At 45.3% G+C, this 22,846-nt stretch overlaps 1 protein-coding gene, 1 long non-coding RNA gene and 1 pseudogene across 2 annotated transcripts; all 3 read right to left on the bottom strand.

Annotated features, from left to right (window-relative positions):
* Positions 1-44: 44 nt before the first annotated feature.
* Positions 45-4,811, bottom strand: LOC125517137 (receptor-like protein EIX2; annotated as a pseudogene).
* A 6,116-nt stretch (positions 4,812-10,927) lies between these two features.
* LOC125516860 (wall-associated receptor kinase 1-like) lies at positions 10,928-13,671 on the bottom strand. Its single transcript, XM_048682151.2, has 2 exons — positions 12,373-13,671; positions 10,928-12,262 (listed from the first exon to the last, which is right to left on the bottom strand). The coding sequence occupies exons 1-2, from the start codon at positions 13,646-13,648 to the stop codon at positions 11,079-11,081; spliced, it is 2,460 nt and encodes an 819-aa protein (XP_048538108.2). The 5' UTR covers positions 13,649-13,671; the 3' UTR covers positions 10,928-11,078.
* A 2,768-nt stretch (positions 13,672-16,439) lies between these two features.
* Positions 16,440-18,965, bottom strand: LOC125514206 (uncharacterized). Its single transcript, XR_015608491.1, has 3 exons — positions 18,900-18,965; positions 18,446-18,735; positions 16,440-16,659 (listed from the first exon to the last, which is right to left on the bottom strand). It is a non-coding gene; the product is annotated as an uncharacterized LOC125514206 (long non-coding RNA).
* Positions 18,966-22,846: the final 3,881 nt, after the last annotated feature.

Genomic DNA, 22,846 nt, shown 5'->3' with positions numbered 1-22,846 from the left:
GCATGTACCCCAATTCGCACAATATGCACACGTTTCTAGGACTGAATTAGAGGAGCTATTTATGGGACTGAGTTAATAAACAGATTAACAAAGCCAATATATACAAGATACAAGCATTATCTGAACTCACATTTTCCATGTGCATATGCAATAGCATGTGCACTTGTGCAAGTGAAGGAACCTGCGCTAAGATAAGGATACACAACAGCGCTTGGGTTGCAAATATGTTGCTTTGTTATACTACTATAAAGCAGAGGCACACAACTGACAGTCATTACCACAGGGAGGACACAGTTCGACAAATCGACAATGGTCAGGCTCAATCGAATAATCCAAGAGAGCTGAACCTTTGAAGCAGTAATCAATCGAGCAGTCTATGCCATCTGTAAAAACCATCCAAGATCCAACGGTTACATGCAGGACAAAACAAACAAAACGGAGACCACCTCTTACATGGAGACCTCAGCTAGAGCAAAGACTTTCGATTTTCTCTCCATAGTGTTGTCTGGGTTCTTCTCAACTATTGCTCTTGCAGAATTGAACATCTTGCAGGCCCGAACAAAATCAGAATCAGCTCCATCACCTGCCATGTTATCATCATCCTTGCCATCACCAGTTTCATCCTCCTTATCTTTGCCATTTGAGTTTTGCCCGAGGTATTAATATTTACCATGGGGTAAAAGCACATTGAAAAGAACCATAAACTATTATAAAAAGAAAAGGACCAACAACAGAAAGCACATACAAAACACATCATATATAATTATATACAAACGTCAGTCAATGGCATGCCCCTAGAATTCATACATGTGCATGTTTAGTTCCAATACAATGCACCCAGAATACATGCATGTGTGTGACTTGTTCCAGTACGATACACTGGAATATCAATTGATACATTCATGATAAATCTCCAGATTATATCGTATTACATATCTAGAGCAAACCAAGGACCACCAGTGCTGGTTCTAGTACAATATGGAAAACAGCAACCAATCTCAGTCCATGGTATGCACCTTGAATACATATCCTGACTAGTTCTAGTACAATATAATACCTGAACATCGATTGATACATTCATGATAAATCTCAAGAGCAAACCAAGAACCAGTGATGGTCATCTCATCTGAGCTTCTAGCCATTGATTTTACCTCTCAAGGAACTCCAGGTAATAGCCACATGCACATAAACCCAATCATACAGGCTGTCACAGAGCAAGTACCATGAAACTCTCCATCTCCTCTTGAATAAGAAGGTACAGAAGACCAACCAGAGACCCATCACATATCCAGAGCCCATGGCTAGGAAAAACGAAACCAAGTCGTCGCTTGCATCTCCGTGGTTTTCTCCTGGAATTGGCTCGGGCTGTGACGAACAATTTACAGAGAGGAGGACCCCAGAGGCCGGGGTTGCCAATATAAATATAGGCCGGGTCTTCGAGTGTTTGCAGTTGATTTCCAGTCGGTATTTTCCCCCTCAGATTGTTGTAGGACAGGTTCAGGCGACTCAATGATGTGAGAGTCGATAAGCTTGAAGGGATTTCACCGGACAAATCATTGTGCGATAGGTCAAGTGACTCCACCTGCATTAAGGCGCCAATATTCTCAGGGAGTTTTCCATTGAAGTTGTTCCATGATAAGTTCAGGCTCTTCAATGCTACAAGAGCGCTGATTTCTTCAGGGATCTCTCCCATAAGACTATTACAGGATAAATCAAGATTCACCATACATATGATTTCTCCTGTATATAATCTCTCTTGACCTTTCGTGAGTACTGTTAAATTCTCAGTATAGTCAACTAGTTCATTGCCAGCAGAATATACTCCAGAAGTGAATGCATCCCGAAGATCATCATTGTCTCTTGTTTGTGTCATGCCTGTACAGTTAATAATAGATCTCGGTATGCTCCCTGAAATATTGTTGTAGCCAAGGTCCATGTATTGAAGATTAACAAGCTCCGTAAGCTCGTCTGGAATGTGACCACAAAACATATTGGATCTCAGTCGTAAGAATGACAAAGATGATAGCTTCTCCCCAATCCATGCTGGTAAAGCCCCAGAGAATTGATTATGTCCGAGATCAAGAAAGATGAGTTGTGGACATTTCTGGAGAAGTGAAGGAAATTCACCAGAGAGGTTGTTGTTTCTCAAGCTTAGGTTAACGATGCTCAGAGTCAGATCTGTCATGTTTGTGCTGTACTTGTTGACTAGGCAATCGGTAATTGATCCATTGAGGTTATTACTTGATAGATCTAACAACCACAATGATCGCAATCTGCACAAAGAAGATGGAATGGCCCCAGAGATCATGTTGTTATATAGAACAAGTGTTTCAAGCCCTGGAGCTCCAAAGTCTAATGGTAGTGGCCCAACTAGATTGTTCCGACTGAGATCCAGTTTGGTTAGAGATATGGGAAGCTTAGGTATTGGACCACCAAGCTGGTTAGAACTGAAATCCATTTCTTTTGCTCTCATAAATTCCATTGTTGATGGTAGGAATCCTGTAATCTGATTATTTCGGATATTCAGAGACATTACTGAGGAAGCTGTTGTCCAAAACCAATCCGGTATTATATCGTTTATGCTTGTGTTTGATATATCAAGACTCATTACGTGTGTTTGCCATCTAAGCCACATTGGGAATTTTGGCCCTAGCTGACAGGACCGAAGTTCAATTATTCCTAGACTGAAAGGAGGAACCCAAGTTAGGCTCACTGTGATGGCTATGGAGTTGTCTGATAATCTCAATTCCTGTAACATATCTAGACGTGATAAATGACCTTCATGTATGACCCCGTCCAGGTTGTTAGAACTAAGGTCCAACGTCGTTAGCTGTTTGAGCTCTCCTATCCACACCGGGACATGACCTGTGAGTTTGTTATCACTGAGATACAGCTGGTTCAGGTTGCTCAAGGATTCTACTGGTGCAGTTGGTAGGCTTCCAGTCAGATTGTTGTCCGATAGAAACAAGTCCTGTAGTTTATTCTGTGAACAGTTTGGTAATCGATGGAATAACTCTGCTATACTCCCGCTGATATTGTTCCTGAAAGATACCAAACTCTCCAACTTACATAGGTTCTTCATGTTGGATGGTATCATGCCCACAAGGTTATTATCTGATAAATCAATCTCCACAATGGAGGTCATATTACCTATCCCATCTGGAAACGGGCCATAGAAACCATTGCCCGAGATATATAGATACTTGAGGCTAGTTAAATCCCAGAACCAGTTGGGCCTGCTATGCTTATGGAGGTGGTTTTCCGAAAGGTCGAGTGTTTCAAGAGATGTCAAATTTGAGAGCAGAAGAGAATCAGGGCTATTTTTAAGCAGGCAATTAGTAACACAAAGAACTTTCAGAGTTGGAAGCATGTTCACAGATGGAAGCCAGTGAACAAGTGTGCTGAGGTTCAGCCCAGACATATCTAGGTGCTCAAGGGAAGTCAACCGTGACAACCAGGTGATATCAGTGGAGTATGTGTTGTCTGAGATGTATCCAAGATTTAAGTATCGTAAGTTGGAGAGATTCCCTAGCTGCGGTGGTATGCTTCCAACGAACAGTGACCCTGATAGATCGAGATATCTCAAATTGTTAATGGAACCAATGAACTCCGGTATATGTACCTTGTCGAATCTGTTGTGGCTGAGGTCGAGATACCGAAGATGATGTAAACCAAGCAACGAGGAGCTTATGTTGCCTGCCAGCGCCTGCCCGTTTCCTTGGAGATCGAGCCTGACAACATGGCCAGTCCTGTTGCTGCAGTAGACGCCCTTCCATCGGCAGCAGTCATCGCCCTTCCATGATGAAAGGAGGTTGGCAGGGTCTGATAGGCCTGCCCTGAAGGCAAGAAGGGCAGACTTCTCACCGGCAACACAGCTGGGGATCGCATCGTTTGGATGCAGGGCAGATGTGCTGCCCTCTGTGGTGCTCTTGGCTTGAGTGAACAAGAGCAAGGCAATGGCTATTTGGATGCAGGAGAAGTGAAGTGTGTCCATTGTCCATTGGAGATTTTGCCATGAACATGTGGTCTTCTTTTCTCCCGGGTCAGTTATATGTTCTTCTTGCGATAGGAGACCAATGAGGACTTTGGGGCTAGGAATTTCATGGAAGGCGCTGGAGAGTGGAGCTGAGCGGAGTCTTTTTCCACAACTAGTCAGCTTGAGGGTCCAATCAGGACTTTGGGGCTTGGAATCTAACGGAAGTCGCTGCTGGAGTGGAGGGTGGAGCATCAATTGACAACGGTGTGGAGCTAAGTGCAGTTTTTCCACGGATAGTTGGCTTGGGGGTCCAGGTACTACTGTCCTAGGATCATGAATTGTTGGGAATGAAAGTAGAATATATATGTAATCCAAAATGTAAATATTCTAAGAATTCCTACATAATAAGTGGTGAATTCCGTTGCTAAGAGATCCCGCCGTCCCATCTAGGGCCCAAATTAAAGATTGATGTGAAAGAAAGAAATCTGGTCCAAGAAGAAATCCCAATATTTGGGACGGCGAACCCAATCCCGTCCATCTCCCTCGGACGACCGGAAGAATACTGAAGCTGAATGGGGGAGGGGAATGTGGAAAGAGGCGACCTTGCGATCTGGAGGCTGGCGGCGCCGGTTAGGTTAGGAGGACGGAGACGCCGTCGAGCGGATCCGCTGGAAAAACTCCCCGAGGCGCGCCTCCTTCATGCTCCCCCGCGGCTGCCTCCGGACGACGGACCAGGCTTGGCCGCCGCCTCGGCTACTCTGCTGGCGCAGGTCGCGGGGCATGTCGGAGTGAGCAGAGTAGGCAGCCCACACCGTGGGGATGAAGATCTAATCCGTGCCCGTGCTGTCTCTTTTTTTTTTTACACAGAGAATGTATTGATAGGCCTTTTTTTTGCGGGAAAAACTTTCAATCTATTCATCTTCTGGTAGTACAACGAATACTAGAAATAATAAAATTACATCCAGATCCGTAGACCACCTAGCGACGACTACAATCACTGAAGCGAGTCGAAGGCGCGCCGCTGCCATCGCCCCTCCCTCATCGGAGCCGGGCAAACCTTATTGTAGTAGACAGTCAGGAAGTCGTCGTGCTAAGGCCCCATAGAACCAACGCACCAGAACAGCAACCACCGCAGATGAAGAGTGTAGATTAAAAGGATCCAACCTGAAGACACACGAACGAAGACGAACGACGAACAGATCCGAGCAAATCCACCAAGGACAGATCAGCCGGAGACACAACTCCACACGCCCACCGATGATGCTAGACACATCACCGGAACGGGGGCTAGGCGGGGAGACCTTTATTCCATCTTCAGGGAGCCGTCGCCGTCTCGCCTTCCTGAGCAGGACACAAACCCTAACAAAGATCGAAAAAAGATCTAAAAACGGAGCCCTCCCACCGGCAAGGGGCGAGATCCACTCCGCCTCCATGGCCCTAAGGCCACCGGAGACGGGACGGATCGGCGCCGGCGCCGGCGGGAGGCAGAGTACCCTAGCTTTTTAGAGGGGCGGCTGGCTAGGTCAAAGGAGATCTCATCCAGTATGCGTATTAATAGGCCTTTAATAGAGGAAGAAGTGAAGAGAGCCTTGTTTTCCATGAAAAGTAACAGGGCCCCTGGTCCGGATAATATCCCCGCTGAATTCTACCAGCATTGCTGGGAGATAGTGAAGAGTGATATCATGAGATTGTTTACTGCCTTTCATGCCGGGGAGCTTGATGTCTGTAGATTGAATTATGGCATTATTACTTTACTGCTCAAGATCAATGGGGCCAATAAAATCCAGCAGTTTAGGCCGATTTGCCTACTAAGATATCCTTACAAACTGATAACTAAGGTGTTGGATAACAGGGTGGCCCCCTTTGCTGATAAGCTGTTTAGTAGACATCAAAATGCATTTATCAAGCATAGGAATATCATGGATGGAGTATTATCTTTGCATGAAATTCTGCATCATACTTACATCAAGAAGAAAGTGGGTATTGTCATTAAGCTTGATTTCGAGAAAGCATATGACAAAGTGAATTGGGACTTTCTTTTGGAATGTCTCGAGATGAGAGGGTTTGGTCCCACATGGTGTGGGTGGATTAAAAGTGTTCTGGTCGATGGCACAGTTAGCGTGAAGTTGAACAACGTTATGGGCCCATATTTCAAGAACTTTAAAGGGGTTAAACAAGGGGATCCGGTGTCGCCCTTCCTTTTTAACATTGCTGTTGAATGCCTGTGTAAAATGGTGCTGCAGGCACAGAAGAATGATTTAGTTGTTGGGCTCGCTCCGGACCTTGTTGAAAAGGGAGTGGCCATATTGCAATATGCAGATGATACAGTTTTGTGCATTGACCATGATCTAGAGAAGGCTGTGAACATGAAGTTGTTGTTATACATTTTTGAGCTCATGTCTGGGCTCAAAATCAATTTCCAGAAAAGTGAGATCCTGTGTGTAGGGGGGGATGATGATATCCTTAGAGCATATGTTGATATGTTCGATTGTCAAATAGGGCACTTTCCCATGAAGTATCTGGGGGTGCCAGTGACCTTTTCTTCTTTACGAGTAGCTGACTGGGACTTTTTAGAGTCCAGATTCATTAAGAGATGTGATTCTGGCCTGGGGGGCAATGCCTCATCTGGGGGGCGCTTGACATTGCTCAATGCTAATATTTCTAGTATTGCTTTTTATTATATGTCCATGTACCTTCTATCTAAAACTATTCTGGCCAGGATTGATAAATGTAGAAGGAGATTCTTTTGGCATGTGACTCAGAATAAGAAACGGTACTACCTTGTTAAATGGACTAGGATTTGTAGATCCAAGAATAAAGGAGGGCTGGGTGTGAAAGACTTACATAAGCAGAACCTTAGCCTGCTTACTAAATGGTGATGGAAATTAAAAACTAAATCTGGCCTATGGCAGGATATTGTAAAAGCCAAATACTTCAGTAGGGCTACTGTGGCTGACATTAAAATGAAGTGCAATGATTCACCATGCTGAAAAGCGATCATGAAGGTGAAGAATCTTTATATGGCAGGGAGGAGAGTAATTGTATAATCGGGAAACATTGCTAGGCTATGGATTGACCCATTGGGGACAATATCCCTCTGGCTGAGCAGTTTCCCCGTCTTTTCTCGATCTGCAATTATCCTGAGTGCACTATTGATAAATACGCAAATGCTGATCCCTCCTCATTCTTTAGAAGGAGGTTGAATGGTGAGCTCTTAGATCAATGGGCCGTGGTTGGTAATAGGGCCAGGGAAGCATGTGTTTCAGATGCCTCTGATGTGATCAAATGGGGCTTGGGTGGTAAGACCTCTTTTACCACCAAATTGGTGTACTCGTTCCTGGAAAAGAATGCCGCTGGGTGTGATTACAGATGGATCTGGAGTGCTAGAATCCCTCTCAAAATTCAAATATTCCTGTGGCAACTTTTTCAGGATGCTGTCCTGACTAGGGATGTGATGAAACATCGCGTTTGGAAAGGAAATTCAAAATGTTCTTTTTGTGAAGGAAGAGAGACCGCACAGCATTTGTTCTTTACTTGCCCTGTTGCCAGGATAATCTGGAGAACAGTGGCATGTATGTTTGGCACTACTTTATGCCCTGATAATATTTGGCAGGCCTACTCTTGGTGTTTTACATTCCTACTTGGGGGGGGGGGAAGTTCTATACAGCAGGGATCGCTGCTGTGTGCTGGGCGATCTGGTCATGTCGCAACAGGGCCACCTTTGAGTTCAAACCTCTTACGAGCCCGTTTGAATGTATTTTCTCTACCTGTGCTTTAATTTGCTATTGGGCAGGAATGATGAAGCAGGATGACGCTACTGCCATGAGGGACGGCGCGAAGATGCTGAAGGAGAATGCGTCGATGATGATGAGGATTTGTGCTGCGAACCGTGAAGAGGCGACCTGCTGATTCTACTAGAGCTATGTCCCTGTGGTTTAGTTTGATGCTTGAGTTGCTCTCCCCTGCGTGGGTCTGAACTTATTCTGCTCGACTGTTGCGAGCTTGTGTTTTGTGCTCTTTTGGGGTTGTTTGACCCTGGTCCTTAGCTACAGAGATTTGGTGTCGTCGGGTTTTCGCCCCACAGTGAGTAATCTCGATGGCGAGTGCTCACGGTGGGTTTCCCGGTGATGCGTTGAACTCGCTTCCTCTTTTCTCCTCTTTGGACTGTTGTATTTCCGTTATGTCGCAGTAATGGAAAGGGGTAATGCCCGATTCAAAAAAAGAGAGAATGTATTAATATCGTAAAGATATCAATTACATCTAGTCTCTCTATCAACAATATGTCCCAAAAGATGATATGTCGGCTCAGTCTCTCGGAGGTGCTCATAAGGGTAGGATGTGCGTGTGTGCGTTCATAGGGATGAGTGTATGCGCGTGTATATGAGTGCTTGTGTTTGTACTGATGCTAAAAAAACAATATGTCCCAAAAGCATCAAAGATACACACAACAAAAAGAAAAACAAAAGAAAAAAAACTCCATCAAGGTGATCAGTCACTAGTATCAACAACACTCTAACCTCCATCGAAGATGAATACAAAACAGGTTCTTCGAAACAACGCCTCCATGAATATACAATGCATGAGTGTTGTCGTTGTTCGATCGAAGATCTTGGATTTTCATTTTGGAGAAAGTCTGAATTCACCCCAAAACACAGTGTCCTCAACAAGGTCATTGCAAGTACAACCAATAAAAGTCAAACCTTGGCCTTTCACCTTGGGAATCAAGACTCCGTACTCGAGGAGCACCATCAAAAATGCAGTCCTCGAGTGTTGTCGCCCCCACTTGTCGAGGCCGCTGATGCAGGTCACCAAACACCTGGCACACAGAATTCATCACATCCAATGCATCCTTCCACCAAAGCTTCAAAATCTCCAATCGCAGCCGACATGACTTTCTCTACCTCTATCAATGCCTTAGGAATCTTAACTTAGACATGTTCCATGACATCGATAAAAAGCGAAGCTTCGCACTGTGCCCTCTTAAGCGCACGACCTGAACCTTTCCAATCTAGATATCCAGGGGCAACATACACCAATCTGTATAGATATTACATGGGAAGATCGGAACTTGTTAGCGGCCAGATACAAGAGATCGACATATGACAGAAAGATGACTTGTCGGAAGTAGAGCGCTAGGGCCAAACCACCACTGTCGCGCCGCTAACTCCACCAACCAACGGCCACGGCGGAGCCGGCCACCCGCGACCCACGCCGCCCTCGGCCTGCCCAGCTCGAGCAGCCAGACCGACACGTCTCCTGTCTGGCGACTCCAATGGCCCAACGATACACCATCTCGACGCCTGACACGCTGCCATCACGCTGCCATCGCCGACAAGCTCCGACGCACCGCCATGCTGCTTTAGAAGCAAATACATCATGATCAACCAACAAAGCTTCCGGAGCATTTTTCAAAAGGATGTCATTGGTATTATCCTGAAAGAAGAAAGAAAATAAAATTAAAACTAAACCTAAATAATGAAGTTTTCTAAGGCAAGAATGAATTAGTGGCGCCGGTATCACCCTTTAAGAAGACAGAAAATGAAGAAAAACTAAACAAAATAAAAATAAAGTTTCTAAGGAAAAAATGAATTGATGACATTGATATTACCTTTTAACAACAAAGAAAATTAAAAAATTGCACACAGTTTTGCACCAAAAATGTACTTCTTGTAACATGCAAGCAATACACATATAATAGTGTAACATCGAAATCTTATATAATTTACACACATATTATTTTAGTACATGCGTGCATACTTGCACACAAAAAAAGAAAAATAATAGTAATAAATGGCATTTTCTAAGAAAAATGAATTAGTGGTATTGATATTATCCCTGAAGAAGAAAGAAAATAAATAAGAAACTTTCGCACAAATAGCATAAAAATTGCACTTTTTATAGTATGCAAGAATATACATATAATAGTGGAATTTCCGCACTCTAGTATAATTTGCACACACATTATATAATACTTGCACGTGTACATTTACACACAGTTACATCCAAACATACACACAAAGAAAAAACAAAACCTGACTAAAAAACAAAATAAAAGATAATAAAAACCACAAGGAAAAAAGTGTGTGCTCAGTTGTTCTCTCTCTCTCTCTCTCACACACACACACACAAATGTACATTTACACACAAGAACTGAAGACATGCATGCACCAGCAAGAAACGAAAATCGACTGAGGAAATCAACGGGGCAGTCAAATCCATTGTGAACTTTCACACGTATATCGTTACTTGAATCAACGGTTACAATATTGACTGACCCAAATTAAATATTCAGTTGCCTGACGTGTAGCTAAAGTGTAATGATATGTCAACAACTCTTGTGTATTATTAACTCTTCTAAGTTGCACCTAAATACATCTCGAAGCAAGCAATTGAACCATTTCCTCCGTTCACTTTTGTAAGTCGTTTCAGACAACTTAAAATGAGCTATTTAGCACATTGTTTAAAATGTCTTCAAGGTCTTATAAAAATGAACGAAGGAAGTATTTTATATAATTTCTTCATGTCATCCCCAAATTCCCATTCCACATCTGTCACAGATGTATGAGATCATCTACTAGCATAAATTCCACACCTAGTCAAAGAGACCCATCAAACACGTCAACATCGCCCATATTCTAGCTAGGGAAGGGGGTGAGTAATGTGTGGACTGAATCCCGACCTGATTGTATCTTGAGGGTGATCTCTGAGGAGACAGCCGACTTTGCTGAATAAATAAAATGCGTGATAGTTCTGAAAAGAAAAAGAAGACCCGTGTTGCATTTTCTTTGGTGTCACAACCTGCATACCTAAGGTTAACTATCCATATGTGTTGACTGACCCATTCAAGGACGCTTGATAGTCACTACTAAAATCTTTTTCTTTCTTATACGCATGTGTGTCTTATGTCCACTTCAGATCCGAGCCCCATTTCAAATTTAAAGGGCTCGTTCCTTGGTGTGTATGACATGGTTAAGAGAGGCCTCGTTGTTTCCATAAAATACAAAAAATAGTAAAACATACAAGCCCTTTAATCCTTGTGTACAAATCAATGAAAAAAATCCTTAGTTTCTAGTTAAACTTAACTAGCACCAAAATACATTCACTATCGTGGGTATCTTGATGACAACAAATACTCTTCTTCTAGGCTATATTGTCTGCTCACCTCCTCTGTGCTCTTACCCGTAACCACTGCATAGCTAGGTGCAACCATCTCATACATCTTAGCATTTTCATTGGGTACTCGAAGGCTCTCGAGTGTCATCTCGACTTGCCTCATGGTCGGCCGGTGGTCTCCTTCCATCCTCACACATGCCGCTGCCAACATAGCTACCTCTTCAACCTCCTTGCCCCCTTCCACCACAATCTGAGGATCTAGCACACGGACTAGATTGCCTGTTGCGAGCAAGGTAGTGAAATGTGCGACAAGGCTTTCCTCCTCCGGCGACCGAAATGAGCATGGTTTTTTCCTAGTGAGCAGCTCCATGAGGAGAACACCAAAGCTGTAAACATCGCTCCTCTCGGTAAGTCGTCCCGAATAGTAGTACATAGGGTCTAAGTACCCGAATGTCCCTTGGATGGCGGTTGCATTCCCCGTTTGATCGATCGGAATGCACCTTGAAGCTCCAAAATCCGACACCTTTGCTACGCGATTGCCATCTAACAAAATATTCTGAGACTTGATGTCCCTGTGAACTATAGGGATTGACACGGCCGAGTGAAGGTACGCGAGAGCTCTCGCGGTCTCTATTGCAATTCTCAGACGATCCAACCATGGCAACGGTGCTTCAGGCTCTTCGGCATGAAGATGATGGTAAAGAGTCCCATTGGGGATGAACTCGTACACTAGCAATGGTACCTCCGTCTCGAGGCAGCACCCAAAGAGCTTCACCACGTTCCGATGGTTGATCTGAGAGAGGATGGCTACCTCGTTGATGAACTCGTCGATCTCCCTCTGGATCGCGACCTTAGACCTCTTGATCGCCACAACATGCAGGTCTGACATGATCCCTTTGTACACCGTGCCATGTCCTCCTCCGCCGATCTCGCGAGCTTTGTCGAAATTGTTTGTGGCCTTCTCCAACTCCACCAAGGGGATGATCATCCTCTCGGCGATGTCCGCCTTTTGTGACACCAATTGCTGCAAGAGATAACCCCTGTTTTGCTTGAAGAACTTCTGCTTCAACATTTTTGCCCTCCGGCGCTTCATCTTCCTGGTAAAAAAGATGGCACCAAGTACCATTAGTAGAAGGCCAACGCCGCTGCCCATTCCTATGCCGACACTTAAACCTGAAAAAGTATTGACAGAAAACGTGTCTCTCTTGTTAGGAAATGGTCTCTGGTGTGAAACAGAGCAAGAACAGTCTCTCTCTGATCTGATGTTGTGCTGTCGTGCTTACCTAAGGAAGATTTGACGCAGCCATCTTTGACATGGGGGTTGCCGCGGGCCCCACGCGGACACCGGCATATGTATCCGCCGGCCGTGTTGGTGCACTCGCCGCCGGAGCAGGTGCCGGGCAGCGCGCACTCGTCGACGTCTTGGCATCCGTCGGCGAGGTACGGGTTGCCCTGGTACCCGTCATGGCACCGGCACACGTAGCCGGTGCGGTAGTTGCCGGTGACGTTGTGGCATGAGCTGAGGCTGCTCCGGCACGCGCTTGTCGCCGCGTCCTCCGGGCAGCCCGACGTGCCCAGCGTATCCTGCGGCTGCGGAAGCGGCCTGGACTCCACCGCCCACTCCAGCACCACGGGGATCGCCGTCCGGCTCGACGCGTCCGCGAGCGACGTGTTGAGGAGCGCGGCGGAGACGCCCTCGAACCAGCCCCTCTCGGCGATGCGAACGTACGCGGGCAGCTCGCCGTCCTTCTCGTGGTTGGGGTCCACCCACTTGAACTCCACGCCGTAGGACGGGCGGCCGATGGGGATGGGCGTCTCGCAGCAGCCGATGCCGGCGCACTTGGCGACTTCCTCGAGCGAGCTCGTGGCGGCGCTCGACCACCGGTCGTTGACGGCGCAGAAGGCGGAGCAGCCGACGATGACGTTGCCGGTCTCCACGAGGAGCGTGGCCTGCACGTTGCACCCGGTGACCAGGAACTGGTTGCGCGTCTCCGACACCACGTACGGGCCGGCGCGGGCGCCGGCGAGGCCGCCCCACGTGCCGTTGCCCTCGGGGATCCCGTAGTAAGTGATGTTCACGGCGCCAGCGGTGTCCATGACGCGCACCGTGGAGTTGGCCAGCGAGATGTCCACGACCTCGAGGGTGCCGCTGCGGCCGCCGATGAGCAGCCGCTCTCGGCCGCGCGCCCGGTCGCAGGTGAGGTTGAAGCCCGGCCAGTAGCACCCTTCGCCGATGCCGAACGGGTACGGCACGCTCACGCTGCCGCAGCTGGTTGGGCAGCTCGCCGCCGGCGGCCCCGCACCTCCTGTGACCTGAGCAGCCGGCGCCGAGATGCAGAGCTGGAACAGCAGCACAATGAACGCGGCCGCCGGAATCATCGTGATGATGCGTGTGAAACCCTCGTCGTACCGTCGCCGGATATGCAGCTGCGTGCGACGAATATATGCTAGTATCGGTCCATGCATGCAGTGAGTCAGCCCATGCATTGATTTTTTTTTGAACACGCCCATGCATTGATATTCACGCGTGGACTGACCTTGTCTACGCCGACTATTCATTTTCCTTGCAACAGAAGCAATAATACTAGCACTGTATACGTGGGACGTTTTCAACAAGGATGGAGCAAAATCTAAATTTTGGATCAAAAATATCTTTAAAAAATACTCAAATTATGAGTGGGATTTTGACCCAATTTACTTTGAAGAGACGTAGGGTAGAGTGTATTTTTAGCTATATATCATGATAAAATTTATTGGCCAAACTCTTCATTCAAAATTGGTGTAGGAATGAACGATTTTTAAGAGCGGGACATAATGTGACTTTCATTCATTATACATAAAATATGCAATGATGTCCTTAGAAAAGAATACTCTCCATTCAGCATATCTCTTTGCACATTAATCTAAGAAAATACCAGAAAACCTCAAATAATACTCGCTTTGTTTCTGGGTGATTGATCGACCTTTTAGATTATTATTGTTGGTTGGTTACTTTTTAGTTTATCTATGATTGCCAAAACACAACCATAGGAGCATCCTTCACATGCAAAAACCATAAATCTGTGGTTACTGCAACCCGGGGTCATGCACAAGTTGATACATAACCCGGGGTCTGTGAATCGACTGTGACTACTGCAACGGAAGCCTGCGCTTGTACTAGTGACTAGTCAAGTTTTTAACAGGGTCGGCCAATAAATGCATGCGCGTAGAAACAGGCAGAGAGAGTTAGCAGCAAATCAAGGCGAAAACAAAGCCGAGATTGCTGGAGCAGCAGAGAAGGGAAGCTCAGCCTTGCTGATCATAGTGGGGAGTAACTTAGACTAGTAACATACATACTCCTACGTTATTAGTCTATATTACTACCTTTATAGTATATAATATTATCGAAAAATGCGAACAGCGGCCGCACATCAGGCAGGTCGCTATCCAGGCCGTCACACCCTCATGTGGATCCGCACTTCTAGTGTATATATATCACGTATTTGATTTTTTCTTGGCCCGTATTGAAGCAGTCAAGGCCCACCCACATGCAAAAGCCCCTAGGGCTTTGACTCGAAGCTGACATGTACGAGCAGCATGCTGGCGTCGGAGGCCTGTTCGACCTTGCGGGCGGAGCCCTATACGTCGTGCGTGCATTCTGTGGAGCGACGTTGCACAGGGACGACCACAAGTTCTCACAAGTGTCGACGTGGATCACTCCCGTCCAGGTCCAGCGAACACGCACGTTGGTTCGCAGCAGTTATCAAGGATTAAGCATGCTCAACTTCTTCGATTGTTGTTTTTATTGCCAGCTTTCACCATGGATTACAACATGATTAACATCTTTTTCTTTGTTTGCAATACACTACCACCAGACTGGCACGTGATTTGTTATCTTAAGAATTTTTATAATTCTGAAACAACAATCGAATTAGGCCCATCAAGGTTAAGTCCATCACAACCACGTGATATTGGCACGCTGACGCATATTAACCATTAATTAGCATCAGCGAGTTTAGGTTTTCCACGTGACGCCCATTGCCGTGTGTCAGCTTTTCGCCGCGCAGCGTGGTTCTCTTTCTACACCCAAGTCATGTCTTGGAATTAACTACGTCTTCACATCACCCATCCCTGTTGTCATCTACCTCCCCCCTCCTCACTTAGCTCCAAATGATTGTGAGCAATGCTTCTTTATTAACAAAACGTGTCACAATTAGATTTTTTGTGCTGAAACGATTATGATTCATTTGTTAATGAGTTTTTTCAGTTTGACACGCTATAGAAAATCCAGCCAACCGGTGTTCTTGAGCCTAACTAATCATGTTTACAGAAGAAACACTTGTATTTACAAATGGTAGCTTGCACTTAAGATGCCTCAGCGGCAGCACCATGCTAATTGCACGTTGTGCACTTCGGTTTACGCTGAGTGCACAACAACACCGCTCGGTTAAAACAGAATTGCAAGCCGGTGCACTTTACGAAATTGAGATCGGCCGTAGTCAAAGTTTTTAAAATTACTACTCCCTCTGTTCCATAATATAAGAACGTTTTTAATATTAGTGTAGTGTTAAAAACGTTCTTATATTTTGGGATAAAAGGAGTAGCAAATTAACCAGCATGCATAGTGAAGGTTTCACAGGCACCAATCTTCATGTTAGTGAATGCCCATAATAAAGTACGTAAACAAAGTAGTTCAAAGACGACAATATGTACTATAATTAACATGGGTTTAACATTACTGTACCCTCGTTACAACAGTCAGTTTTGATTTACTCGTGGCCGAGCGCTGGTCAGTAGTATTGGTGTTTTGTCTAAGTACTCAAACCAACCATCATTGTTAGACTAATCAACCACACCTCCAAGATGATCATTAATTGTTGCTGGAGAACACAACCGACCACTCATCAGTTTCTCGTTTGCCCATGCCGTGGGGATATATTTGCAATGGTGGGAACTGCCTGAGCACTCCCTGAGCCCATGCCGCTCACTGCTTCCTGCACGTCACAGGGGAGGCTCCAGGGCATTTGCTGTCACTTCACTTGACCTCGTCACTAACCTAGGCATCACATTACACGCCCGAAACTGTGCAAACCAAACTATGCAGTGCATGTAAAGCAAACGCACCAACAGTTATGGTATCAATCTAAGAAAATCTGTCAACAACAAAACTGCAGTACTCCACGCATGCCAACTCAGATCAAGCCAAATGCATATATTAAGTTGAGGACCAACAAGTCCACACAAGATTCAAGGCTGATGGGAATGCAACACTTCCGAATTCAAGTTTAAGAAAATAAAAAGTTCTAAAGAAATAAAACACAATCCATGCAAATAAGAGTCACAACACGCAATCTACGTACGTGGAAAACAATGACTGCAACTAATTATATTAGCCACCAAACAAGCATTTGCTGAGCTACAACAAATCCACACGACAGAGATTGTTGAGCTAGGACAAATCCACACACACCACCATTGACAGTTCACAACAATAGTACAGAACAACATTCAGGGATCCACAACTGGCCCATCACTCTTCTCTGGATATGCTCTAGAGCAGTTGGGATCTCCCTCTCCTCCGTATCCTAATCCTGCAACATTTGTAGAACTATGGTGTGAATCCAAGTGAAAGGAAATAACCGTGCTGCAAGATATGGAATCCTAAATAACACCAGATCGCATGCATCAAATCCTACAACAAGGGTCATACTCATAGTCACATACATTCTGATCCTAGCAAAGGCAAATCCATGACCAAGTGTTCCAGTTTGAACAAATTAATATTAAGCAGTACACATCAAAGCTAACATTTTTCTCCCACAGATATAAAAGTCAATTCATCCCCTAGTCCCAAAATATCCTCCAATGGATCTTAATCAAGTTACAGGGGAACTACAATTTCCAGTCTTAAGAGAGACAGGACGACAATTAAAATCTCAGGAAAAATACACTAGTTTGGCTAACTATTTACTGTCTCCCAAAACCAAAATGCAGGCTAGCATTCACCTCGTAATCTGCATTCCCAGATGGCAACTTCCGCATCTGCACTACGACTAAAATCCAATTGGCATCACCTTGGGACATGATTAAAATCACACTAACACTAAATAAAAATTGAATAACAACCTGGTGAACAATATGTTCAGAAAGTTCAGTCCACCATTGCCATTGACTGTATCCCCAAAACCACAAGTGTCTCCCCAAAAATTTAGTCTACCATCAGAAATCACACTTCGTTTGGCTAATCATCGACTGCCTCCCCAAAAACCAATCTGCAGTCTAAAGTGTCCCTCATACCAAAAGAATTACTCCCCAAAGATGTTCAGTGTCGTGCCAAGGGTATATAAACAAATCAGATGAAAAGAAATAGATATGCACTATAGACCAACTACTTAACCAAATCAGATAATTAGTCAGCGGCAGATAACCAAGTTACCACCGCGTACTATAGACCAACCAATTAATTAACCTGCAGCAAATATGTACATTACTAGCAATTGGACACTGTAAAATCCAAATGCTAACATATGTTCAGTTCTAGTTCGTCTAGCACATATGCACCAGCTTTGTACATAACTAAGCTAAATTGATCAAAGTCGCTCGGATGTAAACATTATTGGCATGCCTCTCGATTGGCAGGTTAGCTCTCAATGAAACTCCACTCTGCAAAAAAAGAAAAGGAAATGTTCAATACCAAATCAGAGTGAAACCCCACTCATGCTCAGCAGGTGTTTTTCCGATCCTCACCCTAGCAAATAAATTTCAGTTAGGTTCAGAATTAGGGGGGGGGGGGGGGGGGGGGGACTATTCTACTAATAACACAAAACAAGGATATTTCAGTCACATTCATAATACAGGCCCAAAAATGCATACTATAATAATAAAATAACCACCAAGTCCTAGTTAATTACTTACGAGCTGATTGTTTTTAAATGTTTCGATCCGCTGCTTCAGTATAGCAGTTAAAGAACATAATGCACCACTTTTAGCAAATTTCAGTTAACTAACTGATGGGTGCATACAGATAAAAATAACTAAATCTATTAAGTAACGTAGACAAACAAATACACATGACCATGAGTGCATCACTGATTGTGGAAAATCAATACCCGGATACACTCATAACACACGACCAAAAAAAAATCAGTAAGGTTCAGAATTCAGGACCAAAAAAGGGGTATGCTATACACAAACAACCAGGAAATCTCAGTTAGCTTCGCAATTCAAGGCACAAAAGAGGCTATCTGTTTTGCAAATTCGGATGCTTCTGGTTTGAACAAGAAGCGTCTTTGACTAGAAAACCATGACAGTCTAGCATTATCCCGAAAATTAAACCATTTCCTGTGCTAGATGAGAGATTTTTTAATCCACAATTACCTCCTTGTCCAGCCACTTATAGCTTCTGATCACGCCGCAAAGCCGGTGTTCCCATACATCTCTATGCCCTCGCCACCGCGGCCCATCTGGTCATCTGCGATGCCATGGAATCCTGCGACTTCACCGGTAGGACAGCACCAATCAGCACCGCCGCATGAACACGCATCCTGCAGAAAAGGGTTTGACACAACAAAATGAACTCAGATCAATGGAAAGAGACGAGGTTCTATACGTGGATGTGCGGTCGCGCCGCCGTCGCCCATCTGGCCATTGACGACACTCATGGAGTCCTGCGACTCCACAGGTTGGAGAGAAGCAGTAAACGCCAAGGATCCTGTACAAAATCGAGCTCCTCAGTCAACTCTATCCAAATCCTCCATGGGGATTAAGCAGGCCATGACCTGAAGAAAAGGAGGGGGCGGAAGGAAAAAGGGGGGCGGCGGAATACACATACCCATTGCAGTCAACACCATTGTTGGACATCTCGCGGCACAGCACCGGCGCCGCCGTCGTCCGGCGGAGAGAGTGAATGGGGCCGAGAGGCAGGGCTGTTCTGTGGCTGCCGCTTCTCCCACGGGGTTCAGGAGGAGGAGTGCCGATTCGAACGAACAACGATGGGCCAAACATGTACGCCTACGCTGCAACTAGCTGTATCCCGGACCGTATATGCGGGCCTAGGCTGACAGCAGCCTGCCAACAACGTGACTGATTTCAGATCCCAAAGCCCATTCGAACGACTATGATTCCGGCCTGCCTGGTGCTCGGCCGCCGTAAGCCCGCACTCGTAGTACTATTATAGATTAGTATAATAGATGATCTTATTTATTGTCATGCATGACATGTAGTAGCATCACATTTATTATGTTACAGTATCTACCTACTCCCTCCTTTCCAGTTTATAAGTCTCAATTCAAAAATCTCACCAACCAAGGTAGATGATGAGTGGTGGAATATTTTTTATAGTTTGCAAAAACACCCAATTAATGCTCTTGTTTTTCTCAAAAAATATGTTTACGAATGCATTAATTGCAATGCATGCATGTATAAAGTGCGTGCATTGGTCAGTTTTCTCTTAATACTTGCATGCAATGATTTAATGCATCTTGAAGTCTGAACATGTGATGGGGAACAATCAAATTGAGCCTTAAAAAATGGAAAACCTAAAATTTTGAGATAAACCCTATAAACTGGAAAAAAGGGAGTATGTTACTATAACCATCTTTCTCTTCTTTAATTGCCTGCCACATAAGCATGTTTGCGAGTCCCAAGTGCATGATACTACTTATGTTATCCCCACTATGGCCAGCCTTAAAGAAAAAAAAAGCTACTACAAGATGATACTCCCTCCGTTCCAAAATATAATGCTTTCTCTATTCCCGTACTTTAATTTTGACCATAAATTTAATCAATGAGACCGACTACGGCGAGAGCAAAAGTTATACCAGTGAATTCGTATTTAAAATAACTTTTCAATTATATAATTTTTTCTCCCGCCGCAATCGGTCTCGTTGGTTAAATTTATGGTCAAAGTTAAATCTCAGGAAGCGCGGACGTATTATATTTTGGAACGGATTAAGTAGTGTGTAGTCCTCGAGCACCCGCACGAGCCCAGGTCTTGGCCTCCTCCTGAATCTGAATGGCCGTGACGAGACGCTGGACCGATGGTTGGTCACCGTCAAAGACGCAACAGTTACATTGGCACCAAATGGACCATTAAAGTTGCAGCAAATAAATTGGTTATGTATATGCTACAAAATAGCGTTAGTGGATGATAACTTGACACATTTGATGATGTGGAGGGTTACATATTAAGAGAATTAGAGTTAGTGGCGATCAACTATTTAGGTATATAGGGTATCTATAATATCTAAATAGTTCATCTCCACTATCCTATTTCACTTGACATGCAAGCTATCCACCTTAGCAGTCTAGCCACTTTAGCAGTTCTCCACTCACCGCATGCTTTTGTTTACAACCTTGAGCCATGGAGCCTTCCACCTTACCGTGTTAATCTGTTCAACTTTCCACTATAAAAAAATGATTCTTTGTGAGGCTTGATCTTCTAACCTTTCGTCTTATGGATCAACTAATTTTAAAGATTTCTTTCATCTCCTTGAAGCTTGAACCAATAAATCTCCACTGATTCCCTCAAAACAAATCTTCACCGATTCTTATCATCTTCTCTCTCTCTCTCTCTCCATACCATACCATACTGCGCCGCCGCTGGCCAAACATTCACAGGTCGTTGCCACTGAATAAGCGCACATTGTTGCCAACTAGTGCTAGTGTTAAATCATTACAGATGCAATCTTAGAACTACAGAAGGAAATGTTGGCTACTAAATGGAAAAACTCTCATACCTACAAAGTGATGATATGAACAATATATTTCATACCAGTTGAGCTTCAACTAATTATCCTCGTGGATGAACTGGTACCCATAGAACAGCCCTATCTCATCCTCAGTTAGTCCATGCACCACACGGAACCGGTGACTCAAATCTGATCAATGACATGTACAGTTGAACTCCGGAAAGAATACATTGCTGTCAAAAAAGAATTCCACCAGTACGTCTTTCATAATAAATTTGTTGTGGGTATTAGTAAATTATCCCCTCTGGTATAAAAAGACTAGTCGTTTTACTAGCTAAATATCTAAATGGTTGGTTTGACCCAAAGCTACTCACTAAGTGTATTTTCATAACATAACTTGAACACTATTATGGGGGTGGATAGGGGGGCACTGCCCCCCCCCCCTCCCCCGTCTCACTTCACCATGTTGTATTTATCAATAACTATTTATGGCTAAGTTCATGTATATAAAATCTCTATACTCTAATACCACATTGAGTACACGAATATAGATCTGAACTGATAATAATTTCACCATTACCTCATATAAAGATTTTTTGCTCCCACAAATGAATTCTACCATGCGTCAGTTGTTGCTTTGGTAGAAGAGATGAAAACCTTCGTTGTCAAACAAGGTGTCCCAGAACCCGAGTATTCTGCATCTGTACATCGCCGCCATTTCAACAGGAAGCAGCAGAGCCACCGCCTGCTTCATTTCCTCTCTTGGCTGCGGTGAAGGTGCCAAGTTTTGCAGAGAATATAACCTCACCAAGAGTCTAAATCTATATAGGATAGTTAAGTATGCAAACAAATGTGTGATAACATTTGTACCAGGCATCTAAAGATACCTAGACTCTTGAGAGTTTGAGGCAATAATGCAAGTCAAAACAGGGATTCCACTTAATCTGGGAGCTGCCGTCGTACACAAAAGAGGTTACGCTAGCACTAAAGATGATGTTGAGTTTGTAGACAGTGACAATGAAGGTTGTGATGGTTTTGTTTGGCGGATGGTCGCGGGTGAATTCAGGGTTGCCAAGATGGTCACGCTAATTTCAGGGTGAAATTTGTAAATGGAGTCCCATTCTCCATCTGCGTGCGGAGCTCCGGTCGGCGGTCTTTTTATCCGGCGGCCAGGGTGGGGTGGGGGCCCCCTTCTGCCTGGAGCTGGTCTTCACGCAGGTCGGCTTGGCCAGCGGCGGCTTGCCAGATCCGGCCCTTCCGGGGCGGATGCAGTGGCCCGGGCGTCCATCGGCTCCATTCGGCGGTTGCGGGCGGGGTGGCAGCCCTCCCTCCCGATGCTCGCGTGGGTGGTTCTGTGGTGGTGTGCGCCAGATGTGGCTCTGGCCCGTCTACCTTGGCAGTCGGCGAGGAATGCGGTGGATCTGCTCGGCGATGGCGCATTCGCGGCAGTGGAGCGGGCCAGTCGAGTCCTGCGCGAGGGTGTTGGTCGTGCTTCTCCAGGCGTAAGCCTTGCTGGCGCTTGACAGCCGGCGGCGGCGGCGCCCGTGGGCGTCACTATTCTAGGCGTAAGTCATGCATAATGTGTGCCATTATAAGATCCAAAGAACAAGGAGTTGACTAGTTGTTGATGATTCAAATACTAACCTGAACGAAAACAGAAGATAGGTGAGCACTACTTAAAATCAAACATCACCGCACCCGGAACAACCATGGCATGCCGACCACGCAGGCATCCGGAACAACCATTGCTGCCGCTTCCTTCAATCCATGACGACGGAGAGGCGGCATCTTTTGATAGATCTCCTGCGTCGGCCAGCTCGGTCACCATGGATGGATGGTGGTGGTGGGGAGGCCGCGGGGTAGGGATTTGGTCGCGGCGGCGCTGTGAAGGTTGGCCGGAAGGAGCTCCTCTACCGGCGGCACGGAGAGAAGATGAGGGAGGCTCCTGTGATCCTGTCCCTATGGTCAAAGCCCTTGATGAGGGACCCCTGCTGGATCTTCGGCCTCAGGTAGAGAGATAGGGCGGCTGCAGTTAGGCAGAGCCCGGGCCATCTTGCTCCGTAGTCCGTACCATCACTGGCTGACAGTG

Source organism: Triticum urartu, chromosome 6A, assembly GCF_056163025.1.
Source record: "Triticum urartu cultivar PI428250 chromosome 6A, HENAU_Tu73, whole genome shotgun sequence".
Lineage (NCBI taxonomy): Eukaryota > Viridiplantae > Streptophyta > Magnoliopsida > Poales > Poaceae > Triticum > Triticum urartu.
This window is presented reverse-complemented; position numbering and strand designations above follow the sequence as displayed.

Bases quoted from the DNA above. Each gene is read 5' to 3' on its own strand.
- LOC125516860 (XM_048682151.2), bottom strand. From the start codon at position 13,648: ATGAATAGTCGGCGTAGACAAGGTCAGTCCACGCGTGAATATCAATGC. The intron at 12,263-12,372 runs GTAAGCACGACA...ATACTTTTTCAG, and splicing joins CTGCGTCAAATCTTCCTTAG to GTTTAAGTGTCGGCATAGGA.